This window comes from Colobus angolensis, unplaced genomic scaffold, assembly GCF_000951035.1.
Source record: "Colobus angolensis palliatus isolate OR3802 unplaced genomic scaffold, Cang.pa_1.0 Scaffold220, whole genome shotgun sequence".
NCBI classification, from domain to species: Eukaryota; Metazoa; Chordata; class Mammalia; order Primates; family Cercopithecidae; genus Colobus; species Colobus angolensis.
The window spans coordinates 3,118,404-3,140,394 of NW_012115378.1; the positions used below are offsets into that span (position 1 = coordinate 3,118,404).

The window sequence follows — 21,991 nt, forward strand, 5'->3', positions numbered from 1 at the left end:
AATAGGTTTGTTGATGGGTGAAGACAGTTTTGGGCTAAAGAGTTTGAGTTGTTGGTAAGATGTCCAAGTGGAGATATCCATAGGACAGTTGGATATAAGGATTAGTGCTTTAGTATATTCCAGAAATTATCAATAAGCACACAAAATGTAGTAGTGTGCTCGACTGGGCCAAGACTGAAATATTTTACCAACAGGAGACTCTGCACAAGTAGGGCTATTCTATATTTCTAGTGACAAAATGAGGCACAAACTTGGGAATCGGAGTGTCCTCCTCACTTCTGAACTGTGCCCAGCTGCTTGGCAGTTGTTAAAAGACCGCGTGGCTTTGGGAACACTAGAAGGCAGCTGTCTTGGCAGGGATGATAGGTATTTTTGTGATGGGCACTATTAGTGGAGTGACAATGAGCCCTCCTCAAGCTGCTTCATTAGCAGAAGACTTGATAAGAAGTAGGCAAGGCTGGAAGGGAAGTTTAGTTTATGTGCTGACTATTTTGGATAAACTGGCTCATGAGAAATGGGAGGTTGTTTTGGGGGACTCTGAACACTCAAGAGTCATAGCAATAAAGGTAAAGACTTGAGAGAGAGACAAATTGTATATGGAGAAAACTGGTCAAGAAGAAAACTTTAAATTCTCTGACTTTAGTGTCTAGAGGGTACTAAGAGACAGAAAGAAGTAGAGGAGACAGAAAAAGCAGGAGACTAGGTTAGGGTGGTGACATAGAATTTCTGAGGTGGTGATCCATGGTGTTAATATCTTAAAGAGACTGAGGAGCATGAGAAACGAAGAAGCAGGTGAAAACAGTCACCATACCCATGATAACCTAGGGTGGCGGAGTCATTCATGTCATTTTTCTGAATTTTTGAGATTGGTGTTCTTAAATTCATAGTGTGCATTTCAAAATCATGCCCTAGGTTCCTTTCCAGTCGTGCATGTGCTGACTCCAGCCAACACTCTCAAGGACGGCCTGCTTTCAAATAATTCAACAGTACTTAGGCCGGGCACAGTGGCTCACGCGGTAATTCCAGCACTTTGGGAGGCCGAGGTGGGTGGATCACTTAAGGTCAGAAGTTTGAGACCAGCCTGACCAAGCATGGTGAAATCCAGGGCGTCTCTCCTAAAAATACTAAAAGTAGCCGGGCATAGTGGTGCACCTGTAGTCCCAGCTACTCGGGAGGCTAAGGCACAAGAATTGCTTGAACCCGGGAGGTGGAGGTTGCAGTGAGCCGAGATCACGTCACTGCACTCCAGCCTGGGCGACAGAGTGAAACTGTGTCTCAAAACATACACAAAAACAAAAGCCAAAAACAGTATTTGTTGAGTAGTTTCGTTTGCCTCCCTTTGATTTCAGGTCCCGCCTCTACTGAGAGGCCAGTGGCATCACTCTCATTTCTCCCCAAGACCTTCCTTACCTTGTTAGGCAGACTTCCATGTTCCCAAAGAGTGTTTTCTAATCACGTCCCTTCCATTAAAACCTACCCATCCTGTGCCCCATCGGCTTTTAAACAAGCATTGATTCAGCATCTAAGGTGAATGATTTGAAGGTACATGTCCTAGGTCTGTCCCTAAAAAGGAGTTCACAGCAGTGAGTGGTATGGACATGTTCACAACTACCATAAAAGGCTAAGTAAATGTGCTCTGAGAGTAGAAAAACAGAAAAGGAGAGTTTAATTCCAAGAACAAACAATTTATTCTGTTAAAAGTCAGTCTGATAAACTTACTTGAGTTGCTAAACTTATGTGATGGCTGAAAAAGCCAAAGTGAGGATGACGTTTATATATCTATATTTTTTTTCTGAGACAGAGTCTTGCTCTGTTACCCAGGCTGGAGTGCAGTGGCGCGATCTCGGCTCACTGCAAGCTCCGCCTCCCGGGTTCCCGCCATTCTCCTGCCTCAGCCTCCCAGGTAGCTGGGACTACAGGTGCCGGCCACCACGCCCGGCTAATTTTTTTTTGTATTTTCAGTAGAGAGATGGGGTTTCACCATGTTAGCCAGGATGGTCTCGATCTCCTGACCTCGTGATCCACCTGCCTTGGCCTCCCAAAGTGCTGGGATTACGGGAGTGAGCCACCGCACCCAGCTGATGACGTTTATATTTAACTAGAGGGTTTTTATTTTTTTCAGCTGTAATCCAAGGTAGTAAGCAAACTGATAATTAGGGCATTATTGTGAAGACAATATTTGGTTAAGGGAGAACTTTTACAGAATTTCTTAAATCAAAGTAGGTGATCACCCAATTTTTTATATAAAGCTATTATTTCTGTTTGTTTTTTAGTCTATGCTTCTCTTAATTTCCTTTCTTTGCTGTTTCTTCCTGCTTCTGCTTATAGTAATGAGCTAAGACTGAATGTTTAACACATATGTGCTGCAATCACCTGAATTTGCCAAACTTTCTTATCAATTTTTGTTATCAATTGCTGTTCTTTACCTTGGCTAAGACCAAGACCTCCTCAACTTGCCTGACTTTAGATAGACTTCTTCCTTCCTCTAGGCTTCTGACCTCTGTTTTCTTACAGCATTTACTTTAGAAAACTTTTCATTGTAAATTCTTTCTCTGTCCCTTTGAGATGTAAATATCTTGCCAAGTTTACAACCCAGGAATGTCTTTCTCAAGAATGTGGGTGCCAGCCCTTTGAAATATAATCATTGAAGGAGGTATCACCTCTATCTCCAAGTCTTATGGGGAGAGTAGAAGCCTAACTGTTAAATGTGACAATTAGCAAACAGATGGCCTAATCACATTGACCAATCTCCTCCCTGAAGTCCTCCAGTATTTTTCCCCAGTGCTTAAAAGTCCTTCCTGCCTTTTGTTCCAGGGAAGTTGAGTTCAGTCTTTCTTCCCTGTTGCAACAGTCTTGGATAAAAGTCTTCCCTGCCTGTTTAACTCTGTCCATGACAACTTTTCTTTCACATTTGCAATTTCTAAAGCAAAGAATCTCATTGGCACTTTCTTTCGTTGTTTTTTCTTTAAATATTTCTATATAATACTTAGATGAGAAGATTCACAAGTCTAGTCCTTTTTGCTCCCCGTCTAGAAAGCACAGGTTCCTAGAAGTTACTTTTCGAATCTTGATGTCAGTCTTCTCTGATAAGGGTTTCCTTTCCTTTCTTTGGTGTGCTGCTGATACAGCTGGAATACCCATATATTTTTCAAACATTTAACACATTCTCAATGATATTACCTTTCTCTTTTGTATGACAGTCTACATGTCAAAATCAATTGCTCCCTTTGAAACCAGCCAATTGTTTTATCCAGCAGAATCCTACTTATTGTAGATGTGTCATACTTAGTGCTGATATAAACATGTTGCTCAAACTAATGAATTATTAAGGTCAGACGTGTTTAGCTGTTTTTGCCAACATTTGATTTGGAACACCCAGGGAGGAAAGATACATATTTGTTTGGCTTGTTTATCTATTCTGACCATTAATCACAAGAACTCATAGAACTAATAAAGCTGCAAGACATCACTGTAATGTTTCTATGAAAAGATAAAGTTATAATTTGGGAACTGAATGCACGATTTTCCTAAGTCTCTGACACTTGAAGAAAAATTTAGAGTTGTCTTATTTCTATGTCTCTAAAAACCATATCAAGCTTTCTTTGAGTTGGGCAATTTTAATTCAATAAACATTTGTAACGTATGTATTTGTCTGAGCCAGGCACTATATCAGGTTCAGGAAGCATTGGGATATGTAAACTCAAAGAAGGATTTACAAAATCGTTAAACAAGCATACTTTTATAGTTCTTACAGTGTGCTGTCTGATACAGTCTTTAGTGTTATAATGGTAAGTTTAAAGATTTCCCCCGAGATTTTACTGCCTTTTTAGGGTAAATATTTTTTTCTACTGTCTCTGAGAAGATATTGTCCCATGATGTACTCTTGCCTTTTTAATACAAGAATGTGCTGTTGGAGGATACCTGTGCTGCTTTGGATTTTGTTTAGATGGACAGGTACTCACTAGGCTCCTTGCTCTGTTGGATTTGTAACTGCACAAAGGCCACAATTCCAGGTGAAGACACAGTACTACACATGGGGTCTAAGAAATTGGAAGGCCTGGCTGAAACTCTCCCAAACACTCTAAGCACATTTCTAAAAGTGGAAAAAGCAAGGAACACGATTGAGATTCCCCACATCAATTTTAATTTTCTTTCCTCTTTGTTAGTTCTAATGCTATCTTGGTACCACCAGATTATTGGGGAATGATAAAGGAAAATATGAATCTTATTATCTGGGACTTAACTTTTTCTGTTCTGACTCTCATTCTTGCCAATCCCTTTCAATCTTTAGTAGGAACCTAATTTTGTCTACTGCCTTCTTAGGGAAAAAGGCTTACCACTCACTCCTGCTCATCCTCATTCCGTATGCAGGAAGAAGAGATAAAAAGACATGAAGAGAACCATGCTTTTTCCTTTATAACATTCAACTTGAGATGTATGGTTTTCCCCCTAATGTCAAGTTCTTTTTCTTTATGAAAAAGAAAAATGGTCTACAAGAGAGATGCTACCAACCAATTACTTATACAGCAACTGTGCACTTACATAAACCAACAGCCTTTATTGAATAGATTCTTCACTGGAGTCAGTAACTTAGTTTGGGTTCCCTTGTGTAGCAGGTCACCTCTAAGCTCCCTTTATCTTTTATTTTCCTTAGTATTTTTTAAAAAACCAGTTTGCAGAATAGATTCTCCTAATGTAGAACATGAAGTCTGAATGACAGTTTATAGTTTGGTCCAGTAATTGTGCCTAACTTCTCCTTTCCACATAAACATATGATATCACTTCGCAGGGAAGAAAGTCAATAATTCATTTCACAAATTTTATCTAGTGCCTACAATATGCCAGCTGCTGTGATAGTGCAGGGGGATGAACACAGACTTGAAAGTTTAGTGGATTGTATTAATGTCAATACTAAACAGTGTTTATCAAGTGTCTGTGTATGTGCACATGTGTGTGAATGTAAATATATAGGTCTATAAACATTTTCTTCCATATAAAATATACAGTCTAATAACAAATTAGGATGAATTACTGACTAACTGAACTCTTGCCAAGTAAGAAGTAAAAAAGGCCAAAATGTACATTTCATGAAAGGAACTTAGGATCCAAGGAAAAGTACAAATATCATAAAGATAAGTGGTTATTTCTAGCCTTTCCATGAGTATTCAATGGAAACTATAGGGTGTTCCTTAAAAGATCCATACTTACTCATCTCTGCAAACAGCTGTCTTCTTTCTGCCATGGTATTTCCTCTTTTCCCACTATCTTCAATCATTCTATGAGACAAAATGGTTACAACACATGTTATCCTCACGCTATTGAGGTAAGAAGCCATTTCTCTGTAAACATACTTGCTGTACTTGTGGCACAAACATATAGAAAACCTATTGAAAACCATTTGTTTTAAAAAGTACAGCTTTACTTTTACTAACCTAAATTGCTGCACATATTTTTCCATATATATTATTGTTGTAGTTGTTGGAGGGGGTATAAAATTTTTATTGTCTAACATAAAAGTAACTACTGTAGCAAATGACCTTGTGCTATAACTAAATACAACCACCTACCATCTGTTAGGTGATTTGTTTCACATTCAGTTTCTCTTTCAATTTTAAGAATACCTAAGACTGGAGAACAGATATTGTGGATCCCATTCAACAGATGATGAAACCAAGAGTCTCATGGACTTGGTGAATGAAGGATGCAGACGTTTGGACTCCAAGACCAGTATGGCTTCCATCTCATCCTGTTGCCAGTTGTCCCTTATGCACTCAAAACCTCAATTTATAAACAGGTAGTCTTCTAAATGTTCATTTCTAAGTTGAGTGTTTGGAACTTGTAACAGTTCCCGTACATAACAACTTCATGCAAGGTGGTTAGATTCAAATATCTTTCCTTAACCATACTATTGTCTGCAGTGGAAACTATATAAAATATACTATTAAAATGCCAACAGTTAAAACACAGAATTAAAATATGATAGACAAAATTAAAATTAAATAATGAGAAAGTTAATGGATATGTTTAGTCATGTAGAGGGCTCTGGGCTAAATATCAAGAGTTTTAGAGGTTGATGGATTTTACTTTTTATTACATCTAATTTAACTTTTAAAAACCAAAGTTTCCTCTCATGTGCACATATATAGATGCTCATGTATGTCTACCACACTGACTTCTGCCTTGATTCTCAGGCATAGTTAACAAAAGGTGTAGTTGCATGGGTTTTTTTGCCTGTGCCTATGGCCTCTGCTCTTTCTCAAATCTAGGACTTTGTCCATGCTCTTTTCTGACAGGATCGTCCTCTCCCTATGCCAAGCTAACTTGCTGTCACCCTCAGCAAGGTGAGGTGTCAAATCTCAGTTTGTCTATCTTCCTCTGAAATCTTCCCCAACTTTCTACAACTGCCTGGGTTCGGTGCCTGTCCTCTGCATCTCCACAGCACGCATTGCCTTTCAATTCTTAGCACTCACTCAACAAACAGCATGTTCACCACAAAAAAATAAGTTGGTGAGGTGATGGATATGTTAATTAGCTTGACTGACTTTTCCTACAATGTATACAGGGATCAACACATTACATTGTACCCCATAAATATACACAATAATTATCTGCCGATTAAAAATAAATGAATGAAAATAAAACAAGCCTTTACTGAGTGCCTTTCATACTCCAGGAACCCTACTACACTTTGAGTGCCCCACAGCAATCAAGCCAGGATCACACTGTCCTATGAGCACATCACAGTGATTAAGTCAGGACCCACTGTCCTCTGAGTGCACTACAGTGATCAAGTCACAGCGCTTGTCCTCAAGGTGCTTATACTGTAGTGGTAGAGATACAGAAGCATAAAAGCGATTAAGACACAATGAGGTAATTACAGCCATAGAAGTGGAAAGAAAGATGTGAACATGAGAGGGGTTGATTTCCTGAGGATAAATTTAACAAAACTACAGCAGAAGACTGCTCAAAAGGTAATGAACTGTGTACAGAATGACTCAACTGAGGGTAAAATTTAAAAAAAAAAAATGGTGGTAAAAGTGATGTTTATCAAATTGATTCAGTAGCCTGACCAGATGCTTTTATGCGTGAAGCCCATTGCCAGGAAGGGAAGGAAGGCTGTGGAATAGCTTTGGTTTATGGAGTCAAGGGAAGAGAGTGCACACATTCACAATGGGTTAGATAATATACCAGGGACTATCCTAAATAACTATTGAAAAGGAGTAGAGTTATTCATGAAGCTTCATCAATTTGGTAACAATTTGTTGCTGAATACGGTAAAAAACTTGCTTTTTATAAGATTTCATACACGCAGGTAAAGTTGGTATATAGATCTGGAAGAAAACACCCCTTTCCTAATTCATATAACCTCATCTCCTATATTTCAGAAGAAGTGGGTAGATAATACTGACTTTCACAAAGTAGTATGAATATAGCTTCCAAAGTTTATTTCAAGGGCTCAGAAGTAGAGTTGAGGCAATAAGAAAGATAGAGGATAGAATGAGTGATGTGTTCCTGGATCTCTGTGTTAGAACGAGATGAAAAGAATGATTAAAAATAAATCACAAAGGATGGCAGTCCAGGGAGCTCTGATAGAAAATATCAGAGGTAAAGACTGGCATCTGAACTTGTAGGCCTTGCTGCTTGTACTACTTGTTTCGCGGTGTTGTGACAACTCTATTCCTATTTAACATTTTGTCTCTTTCTCTGTAAGGTTTTGAGAGCACTAACTTCACATATCTTAATTCTTCACAGTGCCCAGCAAAATCCAACCAACAAATAATATGGCCAGCTTGCATTTATTGAATAAATAATGAAAGAGGAAAAAAAAAAAAAAAACAAAGAGGAAAGAGAGAAAACAGCAAAACAAGCTAAGTTTGGTTTCCATGAAATGAACTTTCAATTATATTTCCCAAATCTGACTTATAGAAGAGTGAAATTCAAATTGTACTAGTTTCAGAGATTACTTATTTGAAATGAGAGAAACTAATTTACATTGCTTAAAATCTAGGACCATACATTTGAAAGCAAAATAAAGTCTTATGAAGAAGTTGAAAAAGATGCAAAGTACATTGATGTCAACTTTTGTTTTATTCCTCATTTTTTTTGATTAACTAACTCGTAAAAGAACCATCATTAGTTACACAATAGGTAGTAATTCTCACTTCTAGGTCAAATGAGTACCTTGGAAGAGACAGGAAAAACCTCTGTGGTATGAAATAATAGAAGGCACAGAATATAATTATAAATATAAAAGAAAAATAACACACTTCTCATTTTACCCCCAGAGTTTTCTGGGAAGTAGTACAGTCGGATAAAATTGAGAATATTCACCTATTACCCATTGATCATAGTCGTAATAGTAAAAACGGGAGGCCTGCTAGATTACACTTTACACTGATTCAGTAGAGGGACTCTGGGACAAAGTAAGCTCATGAGTTCAACAGGCAGGGAGCACCACTGTGGGCTCCTTGGTTTCCAATTTAACTCTAATCAATGGGATCTGAGACATACAATGCCTGACTACATTCTCACTGCCTTGGAAAGAGAGAAGAGCATGTCATTCTGTAGGGAAAGGACCAGGTGCTTTTACAGAGAGCAGTTTTGTTTCTGAAGTGAGGGAAATTGACAAGGAACTCTGCTTTTCATGAATTTCAGTACAACAGCTGCCCAAAGTCATATGGAGGAGGTGAAGGGGAAGATAACCCATTTGTGGTGACACTAATGTGTGCCACAGGGCACGTGGCTCACCGATGAGCCCAATTTGGTCAGTTTCTGTTGCTCCTTCATGTACATAAGATGCTTGCAACCTTAGATTTTTACAAGAAGATTATATAAATGTCAAAAGGGTGAAAAGAACTAACAGTGATAAATAAGTGATGAGCCCTGTCAGATGTTTCCTTTACTAAAGCTCAGTCCCACAAATTATACAGGACATACGTTGTTTTCACTTATAAGAACCCATCCATTCATTTACTTAAGAAATATTTATAAAGTAGCTATACTTTGTCAAATACACTGGTAATTTCTTGAGACCCAAAGATTAATACAACATGATCCTTGTCTTCAAGAGGCTTACAACTTTGAAAGGGGAAACAGAGTTTTCTAACAAATAATTAAAATTTGGAGTAATATGTACCATAATGAAAATATGTACTGTTAGATGTAGTAGTTTATTTCTCAGATGATCTGAAGGAGGATCAAAGAAAGAAGGACTCTGAAACAGAATTTTAAAGAATAAATGGGAAGTTTTTCAGATGAAAAAGAGTGGAGGAAGGGCAGATAGAATCGTGACGAAGAGCCGGGAGCTTTGAAACAGGGATGGTGCATTTGGGAACAGGCAGTTGCTCAATATTGCTGGGTGCAAGTGTGAGTGGAGACACTTCAGAGATTAACAGGCATCAAATTTAGAAAGCCATCCTTGTCATGTTTAGACAATACAGGGCTTTCCAATCGAGGCTAGATGCCATCCAAGGTTTAAGTAGGACATTGATGTATAGAGATTCAGGTTTAGGAAACAACTCCAGCATGGTGAATGGAAGGAAGACTGGGTAGGTAGGAGGGTAGGGGATGGGAGCGCATGATTAAGGGAAGAGTCCAGTGAGCTGGATACTTCTGTGCTTCAGGAGTGAGACTCATGTCTTGCATTAAAGCATTGATTTGAGAGAGATTTAGAAGACACATTTGATAGGACTTGGTGACTGCCAGACCACATAGAGAATGGCAGACGAGAGGACCTCAGCTTTTTCTGTCCCATATTAGGAAATAATCTTTTGCCCCCATGGCATTAATGAATTTGTAGGAGGTGAAGTCACCAAGTCACCCTTCTTCAGAATGGTCATTAAAAGACGGTTGCACCGCTGGACAGGGATGGTTCCAACTCTTTGTCCCCATGTATGGGGAAGGATGAAATAACAGTAAAACAGTTCAGGAACCAGTAAGAAATAAAGAATAAATCCAAAGGTAGGGCACAGGGTGTTAGAATAAATGTGAACTATATTTTGGCATAGTGAAATGAATTCACATTGAAATACCACATCCTCAAGTTACTTCCTTCATGGCACACCTTTCATCCAACACCATACATAATAAATACATATTACTATTACACATGACATATAAGAAATTTTAAAGGCAGAAGCTGAAACTAATGGTGCCTTACATTTGTATAACTTATTAAAGATTATAAAATGCTTTTCCCTGTAACTTTGTGAGGAAGTCAAAAAGATATTACATTCTCAAGTTATAGCTAAGGAACTTAAGACTCAAGAAGGTAAAGTGGCTGCCTAAAAACCATAAGGTATTTTCTGGCATGACAAGACATTGAATCCTCTTTTTTCTGTTAATTATTAAATCCCTAAGCTAGTATAGATTCCATTTACCAGTATTCTTATTCCAGATGCTACTGTTCAACACAAATTAATTTTCTGAAATTGGTAAACTGAAAACAGTAAATAGGACTTGGTGATTAACAGGCCAAAAGGAGGATGGAGAAGGGTCACAGCTCTCTCAAACCTCACTGGGAAGTTCCTTTGTGTATTATTTCTTAATGGAATCCTCCTGTTTTAGGACACTGTTATACTGGAAATAATCAGGGAGATTAAAAGAATTCCCAGTGTCCGGATTTATGTAAACCAGACACATAGAAACACACCAAGTCACACACTGATTCACAGTCTCGTGATTTAAATCCACAAAAGGGGGACAATGTCTTTGGAAATGTCTGGCTCTGCTTTGTTTTGCTCCACTTTAGCAAACACTTAAGCAGACTTTGGGTTTAATATGATGACAGCGTTACCATGCTTTATTTTCCTACATTTTGCTCCAGGTGAATGACAAGAAAATGCTGCATTCGGCAATCCCCAACTGCTACACTCCCTGAAGTTAATAACCACAATGAAGGCCATTTCAAGCTCCTTTCCTCCTCTAATTGATTTATTGGTGGCATATAAATGCCTGTTTGCATTTCTGTTAATGAGGAAGGCCTTTGATACTACTTTCTCAGATTTACATTCCAGTCCTAATCTTTGGCAATATAATAAAAAAGTATTCAGAGCTCTTTCCTGAGGCAAAATATAATTGCATTTGATTTTACTTCCTAGTCCTTTATCTAGATGAGCCTGTGACAGTACAAAAAGGCTGTTACTAAAATACAAGGTTATAATGACTTTCTGACTTTGTCTTTTACTTTGCACATCATCTTCTACTTGGAACTGGTGTCTTATTTATTATTATTATTTTTTTTTGGAGAGAGGTGCATGAGCTCACGACTTTAGTATAGCGACCAGCTAGATGAGTTATCCAGGATTTGGTTTCCCTTATCAAGTGTCCAGCATAGTAGTTCTCAGCTATGACTGCCCCTCAGACTAGCCTGGAGACCTAATCAAAAATGCAAGTACATGGAGCTACTGAATCTGGAGTTGGACCTGAGCATTTATACTAAGACCTTCTTGAATGGGAGAAAGTTAAAACCATTCCCCCTGGGAACTGAAACTAAATAAAGGATGCCCACTTTCACCACTTCTATTCAACATAGTACTGAAAGACCTGGCCAGAGCAATCAGACAAGAGAAACAAATAAAGAGCATACAAATTGGAAAAGAGGAAATCAAACTGTTGTTCTTCACTAATGATGTGATTGCACACCTAGGAGGTCCTAAAGACCAGTCCACAAAGCTCCTAGATCTGATTAATAAATTCAGTAAGGTCTTAGGATACAAAATCAATGTACCCAAATCAGTAGCATTGATATACACCAACAATGACCAAGCTGAGAACCAAATCCAGAACTCAATCCCTCTTACAACAGCTGCAAATAAAATAAAATAAAACAAAATAAAATACTTATGAATATACTAAACCAAGGAAGTAAAAAATATCTACAAGGAAAACTATAAAACACTGCTGAAAGAAATCACAGACGACACAAACAAATAGAAACACAACCCATGCTCATGGAGGGGTAGAATCAATATTGTGAAAATGACCATGGTCCCCAAAGAAGTCTACAGATTCAATGCAGTTTCCATCAAAAATACCATCATTGTTCTTTGCATAACTAGAAAATAAATCCTAAAATTCATATGGAACCATAAAAGAGCTCACATAGCCAAAGCAATACTAAGCAAAAAGAACAAATGGAGGTATCACATTACCCAACCTGAAATTAAACTACAAGACTATCATTACCAAAACAGTATGTTACTGGTATAAAAATAAGCACATAGCCTAGTGGAACAGAATAGAGAACTCAGAAATGAAGCCAAATACTTATAGCCAACTGATCTTCAACAAAGCATACAAAACGTAAATTAGAGAAAGGACACCCTATTTAATAAGTGGTGTTGGAAAATCCGGCAAGCCACATGTAGAAGAATGAAACTGGATCCTCATCTCTCACCATATTAAGAAATCAACCTAACATGGATCAAAGACTTATCTCTAAGATCTGAAACCATAAAAATTCTAGAAGATAACATTGGAAAAACTCTTCTAGACATTAACCTAGGCAAAGAATGTATAATTAAGCCCTAAAAGCAAATGCAACAAAAACAAAAATAAATAAATGAGGCCTAATTAAACTAGAAAGCTTCTGCACAGCAAAAGAAATACTCAGCAGAATAAACAGAAAACCCACACAGTGGGAGAAAATCTCAAACTATGCATCTGACAAAGGACTAATATCCAGAATCTATAAGGATCTCAAACAAATCAGCAAGAAAATAACAACTAATCCCATCAAAAAGTGGGCAAAGAACATGAATAGACAATTCTCAAAAGAAGACATACAAATGGCCAACAAACATATGAAAGAATGCTCAATCACTAATTATCAGGGAAATGCAAATGAAAACTATAATGAGATACTACCTTACTTCTGCAAGAATGGCCATAATTAAAACGTCAAACAATAATAGACATTTGTGTGGATGTGGTGAAAGGGAACAATTTTACGCTGCTGCTGGGAATGTAAACTAGTACAACTGCTATGGAAAACACTATGGAGATCCCTTCAAGAACTAAAAGTAGAACTATCATTTGATCTAACAATCCCCAAAGGAAAAGAAGTCATTATATGAAAAAGACACAATTTGCAGCACAATTTGCAATTGCAAAGATATAGAACCAACCTAAGTGTCCATCAACCAACGAGTGGATAAAGAAAATGTGGTATACATATACACCATGGAATACTACTCAGCCATAAAACAAAATGAAATAATGTCTTTTGGAGCAACATGGATGGAGCTGGAGGCCATTATTCTTAGTGAAGTAACTTGGGAATGGAAAACCAATTATCGTATATCCACACTTACAAGTGGGAGCTAAGCTTTGAGGATGCAAAGGCATAAGAATGACATAATGGACTTTGGGGACTCAGAGGAGAAGGCTGGTAGGGAGGTGAGGGATAAATTACTACATATTGGGTACAGTGTTTGCTTCTCAGGTGACGGGTACACCAAATCTCAGAAATTGTCCCTAAAAAACGTATCCATGTAACCAAAAACCAAAAACCACCTATACCCCCCAAAACTATTGAAATAATTTTTTTTTTTAAACAAAACACCCTAAGTGCATCCAATACATGGCTAGGGTTGAGTGGAAATATGCGAGTTGAGTTTGAACATGAACTTACTTGTACAACGTTAGGTTGGAATTCTTATGCTGCTTTGCAATATGTTTCTATAACTCAAGACCCACTTTAAAATCTACTTTGAGCCAAGGGAGAAGATATTTTTTTCTTTTAGAGGAATATATGTATACATAAACACATACATACATTGATATGGGTAACTAATGAGGCAAACTTTAAGAAACAGAAAAATGCCATTTAAAAAATGACAGAACCAAGGCCGGGCACGGTGGCTCAAGCCTGTAATCCCAGCACTTTGGGAGGCCGAGACGGGCGGATCACGAGGTCAGGAGATCGAGACCATCCTGGCTAACACGGTGAAACCCTGTCTCTACTTAAAAATACAAAAAAACTAGTCGGGCGAGGTGGCGGGCGCCTGTAGTCCCAGCTACTTGGAGGCTGAGGCAGGAGAATGGCATAAACCTGGGAGGCGGAGCTTGCAGTGAGCTGAGATCCGGCCACTGCACTCCAGCCCAGGCGACAGAGTGAGACTCCATCTCAAAAAAAATAAAATAAATAAATAAATAAAAAATAAATAAAAAATGACAGAACCATTTTTATTCTCTACAGAACTACTCTCAGTGGTTCTTTCAAGTCAGGAAGAAACCTCTTGTTCTGAGTAAGAGTGTACAAGTTGCTTAAGGACATTTGGTTTCATTTGATTCATTTGGCTTGGTAAGAGGCTAGGTACTTCTGCTGAATAGCAGCTGGTATCACACCACACCTCCCCTTACTATGAGGAAAGACTGCAGAGCCAGGCTGGGAGCAGATTGGCAAGGGTAGAAAGGAACTTTTTGGAAGGATGATGATCCAAATTCAGACTCTGTCATGCATGTGAGGTTCAAAGTTATTAGAGTATCTCAGAGGGACTGGGGAGCCCTGCCAAAGGTTGAGCTTGATCAAAAGGACCTCCAGAGTCCCTGTGGGGAGACTGTCATAGGCGGGGTCAGCTGTACTGCTGCCTTTAGAACTGCACCAGGACCTCAGATTTTTTTCAGATAATCATGTTTTATTCAATATGATGTATCTTGGGCGAATGACTGTGTACATGTATGCATCTGTATTTCTCACTAGCAATAATGTTATACACATAGGCCCACTTTGTCACAGGGGAATGAAGGTTGAGCCTCACCTTGGAGAGAGAGGCTTTCTTGTCCTCCTGCAGGGGTAGCCAAGTCCTTATCTTGGGGAAAGGGTATTAGGAAATGACTGCCTTCTGATCATTTGGCACTTTCTCAATTCAGTGTAGGACATTACTATTCATAAAACATGTCTGTTTCTTTTTCCTGCATATTAAATAAATACAAACAAATAATCTGCAGGATTATTTATAAATGAAAAAAAAAAAACCCAAATAATTGAAAAGTTCCCCTCCCCAAATTAGAAGACTGTTTTTTATTAACCTTGCAATAAGACAACCTTGAAAGACAACCTTGAATTTTGTAATTGAATTTTTGAACTCCACTTATCAAAGTGGGAAGTATATTGTATATATGCATAAATATTTATAAAAGTAAAATATTTTGGAGTACTTTTAAAAATGTAATTCCAAAATTTTTTCAAGTGACTAAGCTAAACTTGGCATCCCAGCAAAGAGGCTACAACAGCACAAGCAGGTATTTAGCTGGCTAAGCGGTACAATGCTGCCTTGTCTATATTTTAAAGACTTTAGACCCTTTAATGAGCTGATGAAGGTATGGACCCCACCAAAATGTTCATGTCTATATACACACAACTAAAGGAATTGCAGTTCTTCCATGGGCAGGTTTAGGAGAAGAAAGTCAGGATTTGGTGAGAATCAAAGGTAGTTTTATTTTATGTGGAGTGCCAACTATTAGTGAAATGGCAGCAGCCAATTACAGTGGACACATCTACAGAGCAACTGCCCATGGGACAGGGCAAGAAGGTTGCTGGCGACCTGCAAAGGCTAAGGTGGAAGAGTGATGGTGGGAGAAGGCGCTTCTCATGTGCTAGGAACCAGAGTGCCTGGATACACAACCCAATATGATGGTCAGGCAGAAACTTGCATCCTGAAAATCCCAAGTGTTTTAGGACAGTATTAGCATGACTCTTGGTGCTTAAAGAATTCTAAACCATTGTTTGTTTTTGAAGATCTTAGAAAGAGTAGTAGAAAGAAACAGATCCTTCCTCGTCCAATTCTAATGTGCTGAACAAAAATACTGGGGCTGCTACTGGCCATGGGCTAACTGTGATCTGGGCTTCTGAAATTATGATTTCCATAGGAGAATTGGGGAAGAGAGAGAGTAAAAGCGTAGCATTCAACTAGATGTAGGCTAGGGAGGCTTGTATGCTTTAACATTTTCTTTCTTCTTTTTTTTAGTGCTGAGTTTGGAGAGTTGGGAAGCAGAGAGGCAGGAAAATATATTGTTTTCTGCAATAGGACAAAATATCAGACTTCTGGGAGAAGAAATAATAATAAATAATAATAGTAATAGCCACGACACTATTTAAAACAATTATCATTTTAAAAAGCTTACTATGTTCTGAGTACTATGCAGGCCCCTTCTCACTGTGTTCTTGTTAAGAACACCATCATGTTGGTATTGTCAGTCTCATTCTACCAATGTGAAAACCAAGATTCAGAGAGATTAAGATGATGCTTAAGTGGACAATTTAAGGTTTCAGACTAGACATGTCTGACTACAGATCCCACTGAGCTTCTTGAGGAGGACCAAAATGGAATTGTATGAAAAAAGACTCAAAGGAACTGCCCTGTTTTTCCTGAGGGTACTGGTGGTGGGGCACTGTCCACACAGATACACAGGGACATAGGCTAAAGCATAACTGAAGACATGTGTAAGTGAATTCCAGAGGGAGCTGGGCAGGATGGGGTTCATGGTTTGTGCAATGGCCCATTTTTGCCAAGGAAAGAGACTTGTGAGCCATAAGTGCCTATCTCCTCTGCATTCCCCCATTTTCTTCCACCTCTCCTCTTCTTTCCATCTTATTCTCCCATTCTCTGCTCCAACTTTCCCTCCCTGCTCTTTGTTTTCCTTTCCTTAACTCTGTTCTTTTATTCACCTTCCTCATTTCTTTTTTTTATATAGATGTCTATTACGTTTATTTTTTGAATTGAGGCATAATTTGCATACCATAAAATCCTCCCATTAAAGCGTCCAAGTGAGTAGTTTTTGGTATTAATATATTTACAGAGTTGTGTAACTATTATCATTAATTTCAGAACATTCTTTATACCCTGAAAATAATTCCATATACATTATCAGTCACTCTCCATTCTTTCCTTCCCCGAGAAATGGGACGAAAATGCCAGAGTGTTTTCCAAATTGACTGCATCATTTTGCCTTCCTGCCAGCAATTTATGAGTGTTAGAATTTTGCATGTCTTCACCAGCACTTGTTATTGTCTGTCTTTTTGATTATTACCGTTCTAGTGAATGTGAAGTAGTATATCAGTGTTATTTTGATTGGCATTTCCCTGATGACTGATGATGTTGAAAAGCTTTTCATGTGCTTACTGGCCATTTGCATATATTTTCCAGGGAAATATATATTCAAATCATTTTCCCATTTTTAAGTTAGTTATCTTTTTATTGTTACAGGAATTCTTTATATATTCTGGATACTAGTTCCTTATTAGATTTGCCAAATTTTTCCCTTGTTCTGTGGGTTGACTTTTTACTTTTTTGATCATGTCCTTGCAAGCACACAAGTTTTTGATTTTAAGCCCAATTTATTTATTTTTTCTTCCATTGCTTATACTTTTGGTGTCATATCTAGGAAACCACTGCCTAATCCAAGGTCATATTTTCATATTTTTCACGTTTTATTCTAAGAGCTTCAATAGGTTTAGCCCTTAGGTCTTTGATTCATTTTGAATTAATTTTTGTATATAGTATGAAATAGGGTTCCAGATTCATTCTTTAGCACATGGATATCCAGTTGTCCCAGCACACTGGGACAATTATTAAAATGAATAGTGTTTCTCCATTGAATTGTCTTGGCAGTCTTAGTCAAAACCAGTTGACTATAAATGTAACGGTTAATTTGTTGATTTATATATGGGGAGGGAGAGAGAATATATCTATATCTACATCATTATACCCTGAATTAGTCTGCTAGGGCTGCCATAACAACATACTACACTGAATGGCTTAAACAGCAGAAATGTATTTTCTCATAGCTCTGGAAGCCAGAAGTCTAAAATCAAAGTGTTGGCAGCTTAGGTTTCTTCTGGGGACTCTCTACTTGGTTTGGAGATGACATCTTCTCACTAGGTCTTCACAGTTCTTTTGCTGTAAGGATACCAGTCCTCTTCCTGTAAGGACACTAGTTCTTTTGGATTAGGGCCCCACCCTTATGATCTCATTTAATCCTAATTATTAATACCTCTTTAAAGTTCCTATGTTTAAATATAGTGATTTGGGGGATTAGGTCTTCAACACATGAGTTTTGTGGGGATATAGTTCAGTCCAGAACATGCTCATATAGCGATGTAGTGAGTGCTGTAGCTTTGTAATACATTTTCAGATTGGGAAATGTGAGTCCTCTGACTTTGTTTTTCTTTTTAAAGATTATTTTGGCTATTCTGATTCCCTTGAGTTTTCATACGAATTTTAGGATCAACTTGTCAATTTCTGTCAGAAAATCAGCTGGGATTTTTATAGAGATTGCGTTGAATTTGTAGATTAGTTTAGGACATATTGCCTTCTTAATAATAGTACATCTTTCAATTGGTGAACATAGGATGTTTTTCTATTTATTTAGGTTTTGTTTAATTCCTTTCCCTTTTTTGTAGTTTTTGGTGTACAAGTCTTGCATTTTTGTGCACCTTCCTCATTTCTATGTGTATTATAGGGAATGTGACTAAAACCAACAAGCTAGACCAGGAAAGTATAGTGGGAAAAGAAATACCAAGAGAGTTCCTAACAGTCATGATATCCATGATGTGTGAATCCAACAGTGGCATGGTACTTTATATCACTGTATAGTCAGAGCACAGACGTGCCTTTGCATAGTCATGAAGATTCTTGAATCAATCAGTGAGGATGGCGGGGGTTGCCATTTATTTGGGGTGATTTTAGTGAAACTAGAAAATTCTCTTTAACATGAAACCTCTCATTTACTAGGTGTCACTGAGATGTATCTTGAAATTTCACCATGGGAAGTTTATTTTATGTCATTAATAAAGCAAATTTCCTTGGGAAAATCAGAATTCGTATATTTAATTTGGTTGTTTTCTTCTTCATACCTGCTTGAGATAAACACAGTGAAGAGGTGGCAATTTTGATTCACTGGGAAAAGGAAATAATAATGGCTCTTGCCTGCTTTCTGAGGAGTCTAGCTCTGGACGATACTCTCCAGAGGCCACAGAATGAAAGCATCTTTTGAGATAGGGAAGATGAGAGGGTCAACAGCAGATGAGGGCTAAGATGGGTGGGTGGGAGGATGTCAATATGACCATCACTGTATATCTACAGATTCAAGACCAATAGCAAAATTTAAGAGCACAGGGTTCCAAAGTCACTACACGAAGGATAGGAAAAGATGATAGAGCATGTCTATTAAAAATTTCTTTTAAATCCCTTTCCTCCCTACTGATTCTACTATATGTTTCTGCAATCTTATTTGTACCAAAAATATTTTTTAAAAGTATCAAAAATTCTAGATTGCAGAAGGAGCTATTTTGATTTTTAATAAACATGCATTTACAATGAGGACATAAGAGAACCTACATTTAACAAGTTTACAATCTAGTTTTATCTATCAGTAATATGTGGCATAGAGATAAATTCATAGCTAAATATTAAATTAATTAATATTATTCTATTTTTTCCTTCCACCACTTAAATTCTTTCTGTAGTGGATATCTTAGGCTGATATAATATAAAACAACTTAGAAAACAGTAATATTTAGAAACAACCTAGAAAACAACATTGTAGGGACTCTGATTACTGTTACACAATGAAAACACAGCCAAGTCAATGGGGTTAATGAACATAGATGCCAAAACTAAATAGGCCACATGGAAAAGAAACAGGCAGGGGGTATGAGCAGCCAAAAGTTATGGCTGCAAGATCTCCAGCAGTAAACAACGGCATTTTGCACACCACAGTTCCTTTTCCTAAGACCAGGGTTGACTGGCAATGACAGGAATACAGAATAGAAAGAGAAGAAACAGAGACAGCCCTTATTTCTTGCCTCTGGATCTGTTCCTATAAATTATAAAGCTTTTAGTTATGTCCCTTCCATTGAAGAGATTTTTTTCTGAAATTAAGGGAAGACTGGGAGAAATGTGTTTCTTAAGAGAGCCATGGCTCTCATTTGGTGATTGCCAAGAATTTGAGTGAGGAAGAATAGCTGGTGGGAAGGAGCCTTCTTTTTCAGTCTTCCAGGCCTCCTGCATTGTCCCGGTGAGGCAGAGGCATGAATGCCAGGGTTATATAGCCGGAAGAGACCCTGAGATTCATTCACTGAATGTCATAACAATAATAATAAACATTTACTAAGTGTTTCCTCTATGTGAGTAGGCTCTGTACTAAGCATTTCACATGAATTATTTTATTTATTTCTTATCCTAACTCTGAGAGAGGCCATACTATATTACCTTGTTTTTAAGAAGAGAAAACAAAGGTTGATGAAGTAGACAGAATAATGGACCCTCAGAGATGTTCACATCTTAAACCCCCCAAATTTGTGAATATGTTGTCTTGACAAAAGGGACTTTGTGGATGTGATTAGGGTAAGGATCTTGAAATGAAGAAATTAGCCTGAATTATCCTGGTGGGCCCAATGCAATTATTTGGAGTCCTCATAAAAGGTTGAGGATTTGAAGATGGAGGCAGAACCCACACACCAAGGAATGCTGGTGGCCTCCAGAAGCTAGAAGTGGCAAGGAAATGGGTTCTCCTCTAGAGCTTCCAGAAGGAACACAGCCCTGCCAACACTCTAATTTTAGTACAGTAAGACCCACTTCAGACTTCTGGACCTCAGAACAGTAAGATAATACATTTGTGTTGTTTTAAGCCACTACACTGGTGGTTATTTGTTAGAGCAACAAGAGGAAACTAATACAACTGAGAAGGGTTAAGAAATTTTCACAAGATCGCATTGCAGGTAGCCACAGAACCAGGATTTGTACTTAAGAAGTCTCTCCTGAGGCTTCCTAGCCATCAGGCTGCACTACCTCCCTATTCCTTCTTAGACTCTACTAGCTCCTAAATATCCTTTAGAGAGGCCTACTGTGATTCCTAATTTTAATGATTTAATTTTATCTTCAAGTTAGTTGGTGTTATTATCCTCATTTTGTTGATGAGGAAACTCAGGCTTAGAGACCTGAAATTTAAAGAACTCAAATTTAAAGAACTCAAATTTGAACCCACGTCAGTCTAACTGACCTTTGTTCCAACTTTTAGCTTCTTCATCATATTGCTATTTGACTAATATTTATTATGTATCAGACATTACTCAATATTTAATAAATTGACTAATATCAGGAAAGTACAGACTAATAATATATTAACTAATATCAGATATGAATATTAGTGAATATTTATTGCATATCTGATAAATGCCAGCATAAAACAGAAACTCAAATTTGAGTACTTTGGACCTTAGTAATTCTTGAAGACACCTAGAAGGCTCACAGAGGAGTCACTGTATCAGCTATGCTCCAGGAATATTCTGCTCCAAAGGGTTGGTGATGAAATCCTTGGACATAAAGTTACCTTGACAAAAGCTTTTCAAACTCATGAGTTTCCTGATAAGAATTAGCTAGGCTACACTCTGAAACCATTTAAGTGTCAATATATTTAGTTAGCTCTGATTGCTTAATTAATATGAACAAATTTAATAGAGGTAAATATAGCAAAGATTATTTTGAGATTATTAAAATATCAGCCCACATATTTGGCTATCATGATGGAAGAATCATTGCAACCCCAATACCAGATATCAAGGACTGCCTGAATGGGAGGATACCCTGCTTATTCTAGCTCAAGTATTATGAAACATAAAAGTAGCTTGTTAGCCAAAGGGTATGAAAATGAAGTGCATGCTCCTGGGAACTTTATGATCCCCAAGAGCCAGTACCTCAGTGAATTACATTAACCTAATTAAAATACCACATCCTTTTATTATGTTATTCTTACTACAATATAAAGGACTAAGTTATATACAATACATTTATGTAGAAAATGGACTTGTGCAGACAACCAGAATACAAAGTTAATTTTTGTATTATAATTCCACCAAGTTAGAGTTTGTAAATGGAACAAGTAAAAATACCCATACATACGTCATGCTCCTCTGATTCATGATGCCTGTGCCTCAAATCACCTCCACTCCACAGACACACTACTAGAAACAGTCACCAGGATACAA

The 21,991-nt window shown here is 37.7% G+C and overlaps 1 protein-coding gene across 10 annotated transcripts in view; it reads right to left on the reverse strand.

Moving 5' to 3' along the window:
- DTNA (dystrobrevin, alpha) overlaps positions 1 to 21,991 on the reverse strand; it is a 401,960-nt gene that overhangs the window by 139,613 nt on the left and 240,356 nt on the right. For all 10 annotated transcript variants that reach the window (XM_011943697.1, XM_011943695.1, XM_011943698.1 and 7 more), the window contains one exon: positions 5,209 to 5,276. In XM_011943697.1, coding sequence (XP_011799087.1) covers positions 5,209 to 5,275 — 67 coding nt within the window. In that variant the 5' untranslated portion in view covers position 5,276. The remainder of the gene's footprint in view (positions 1 to 5,208; positions 5,277 to 21,991) is intronic.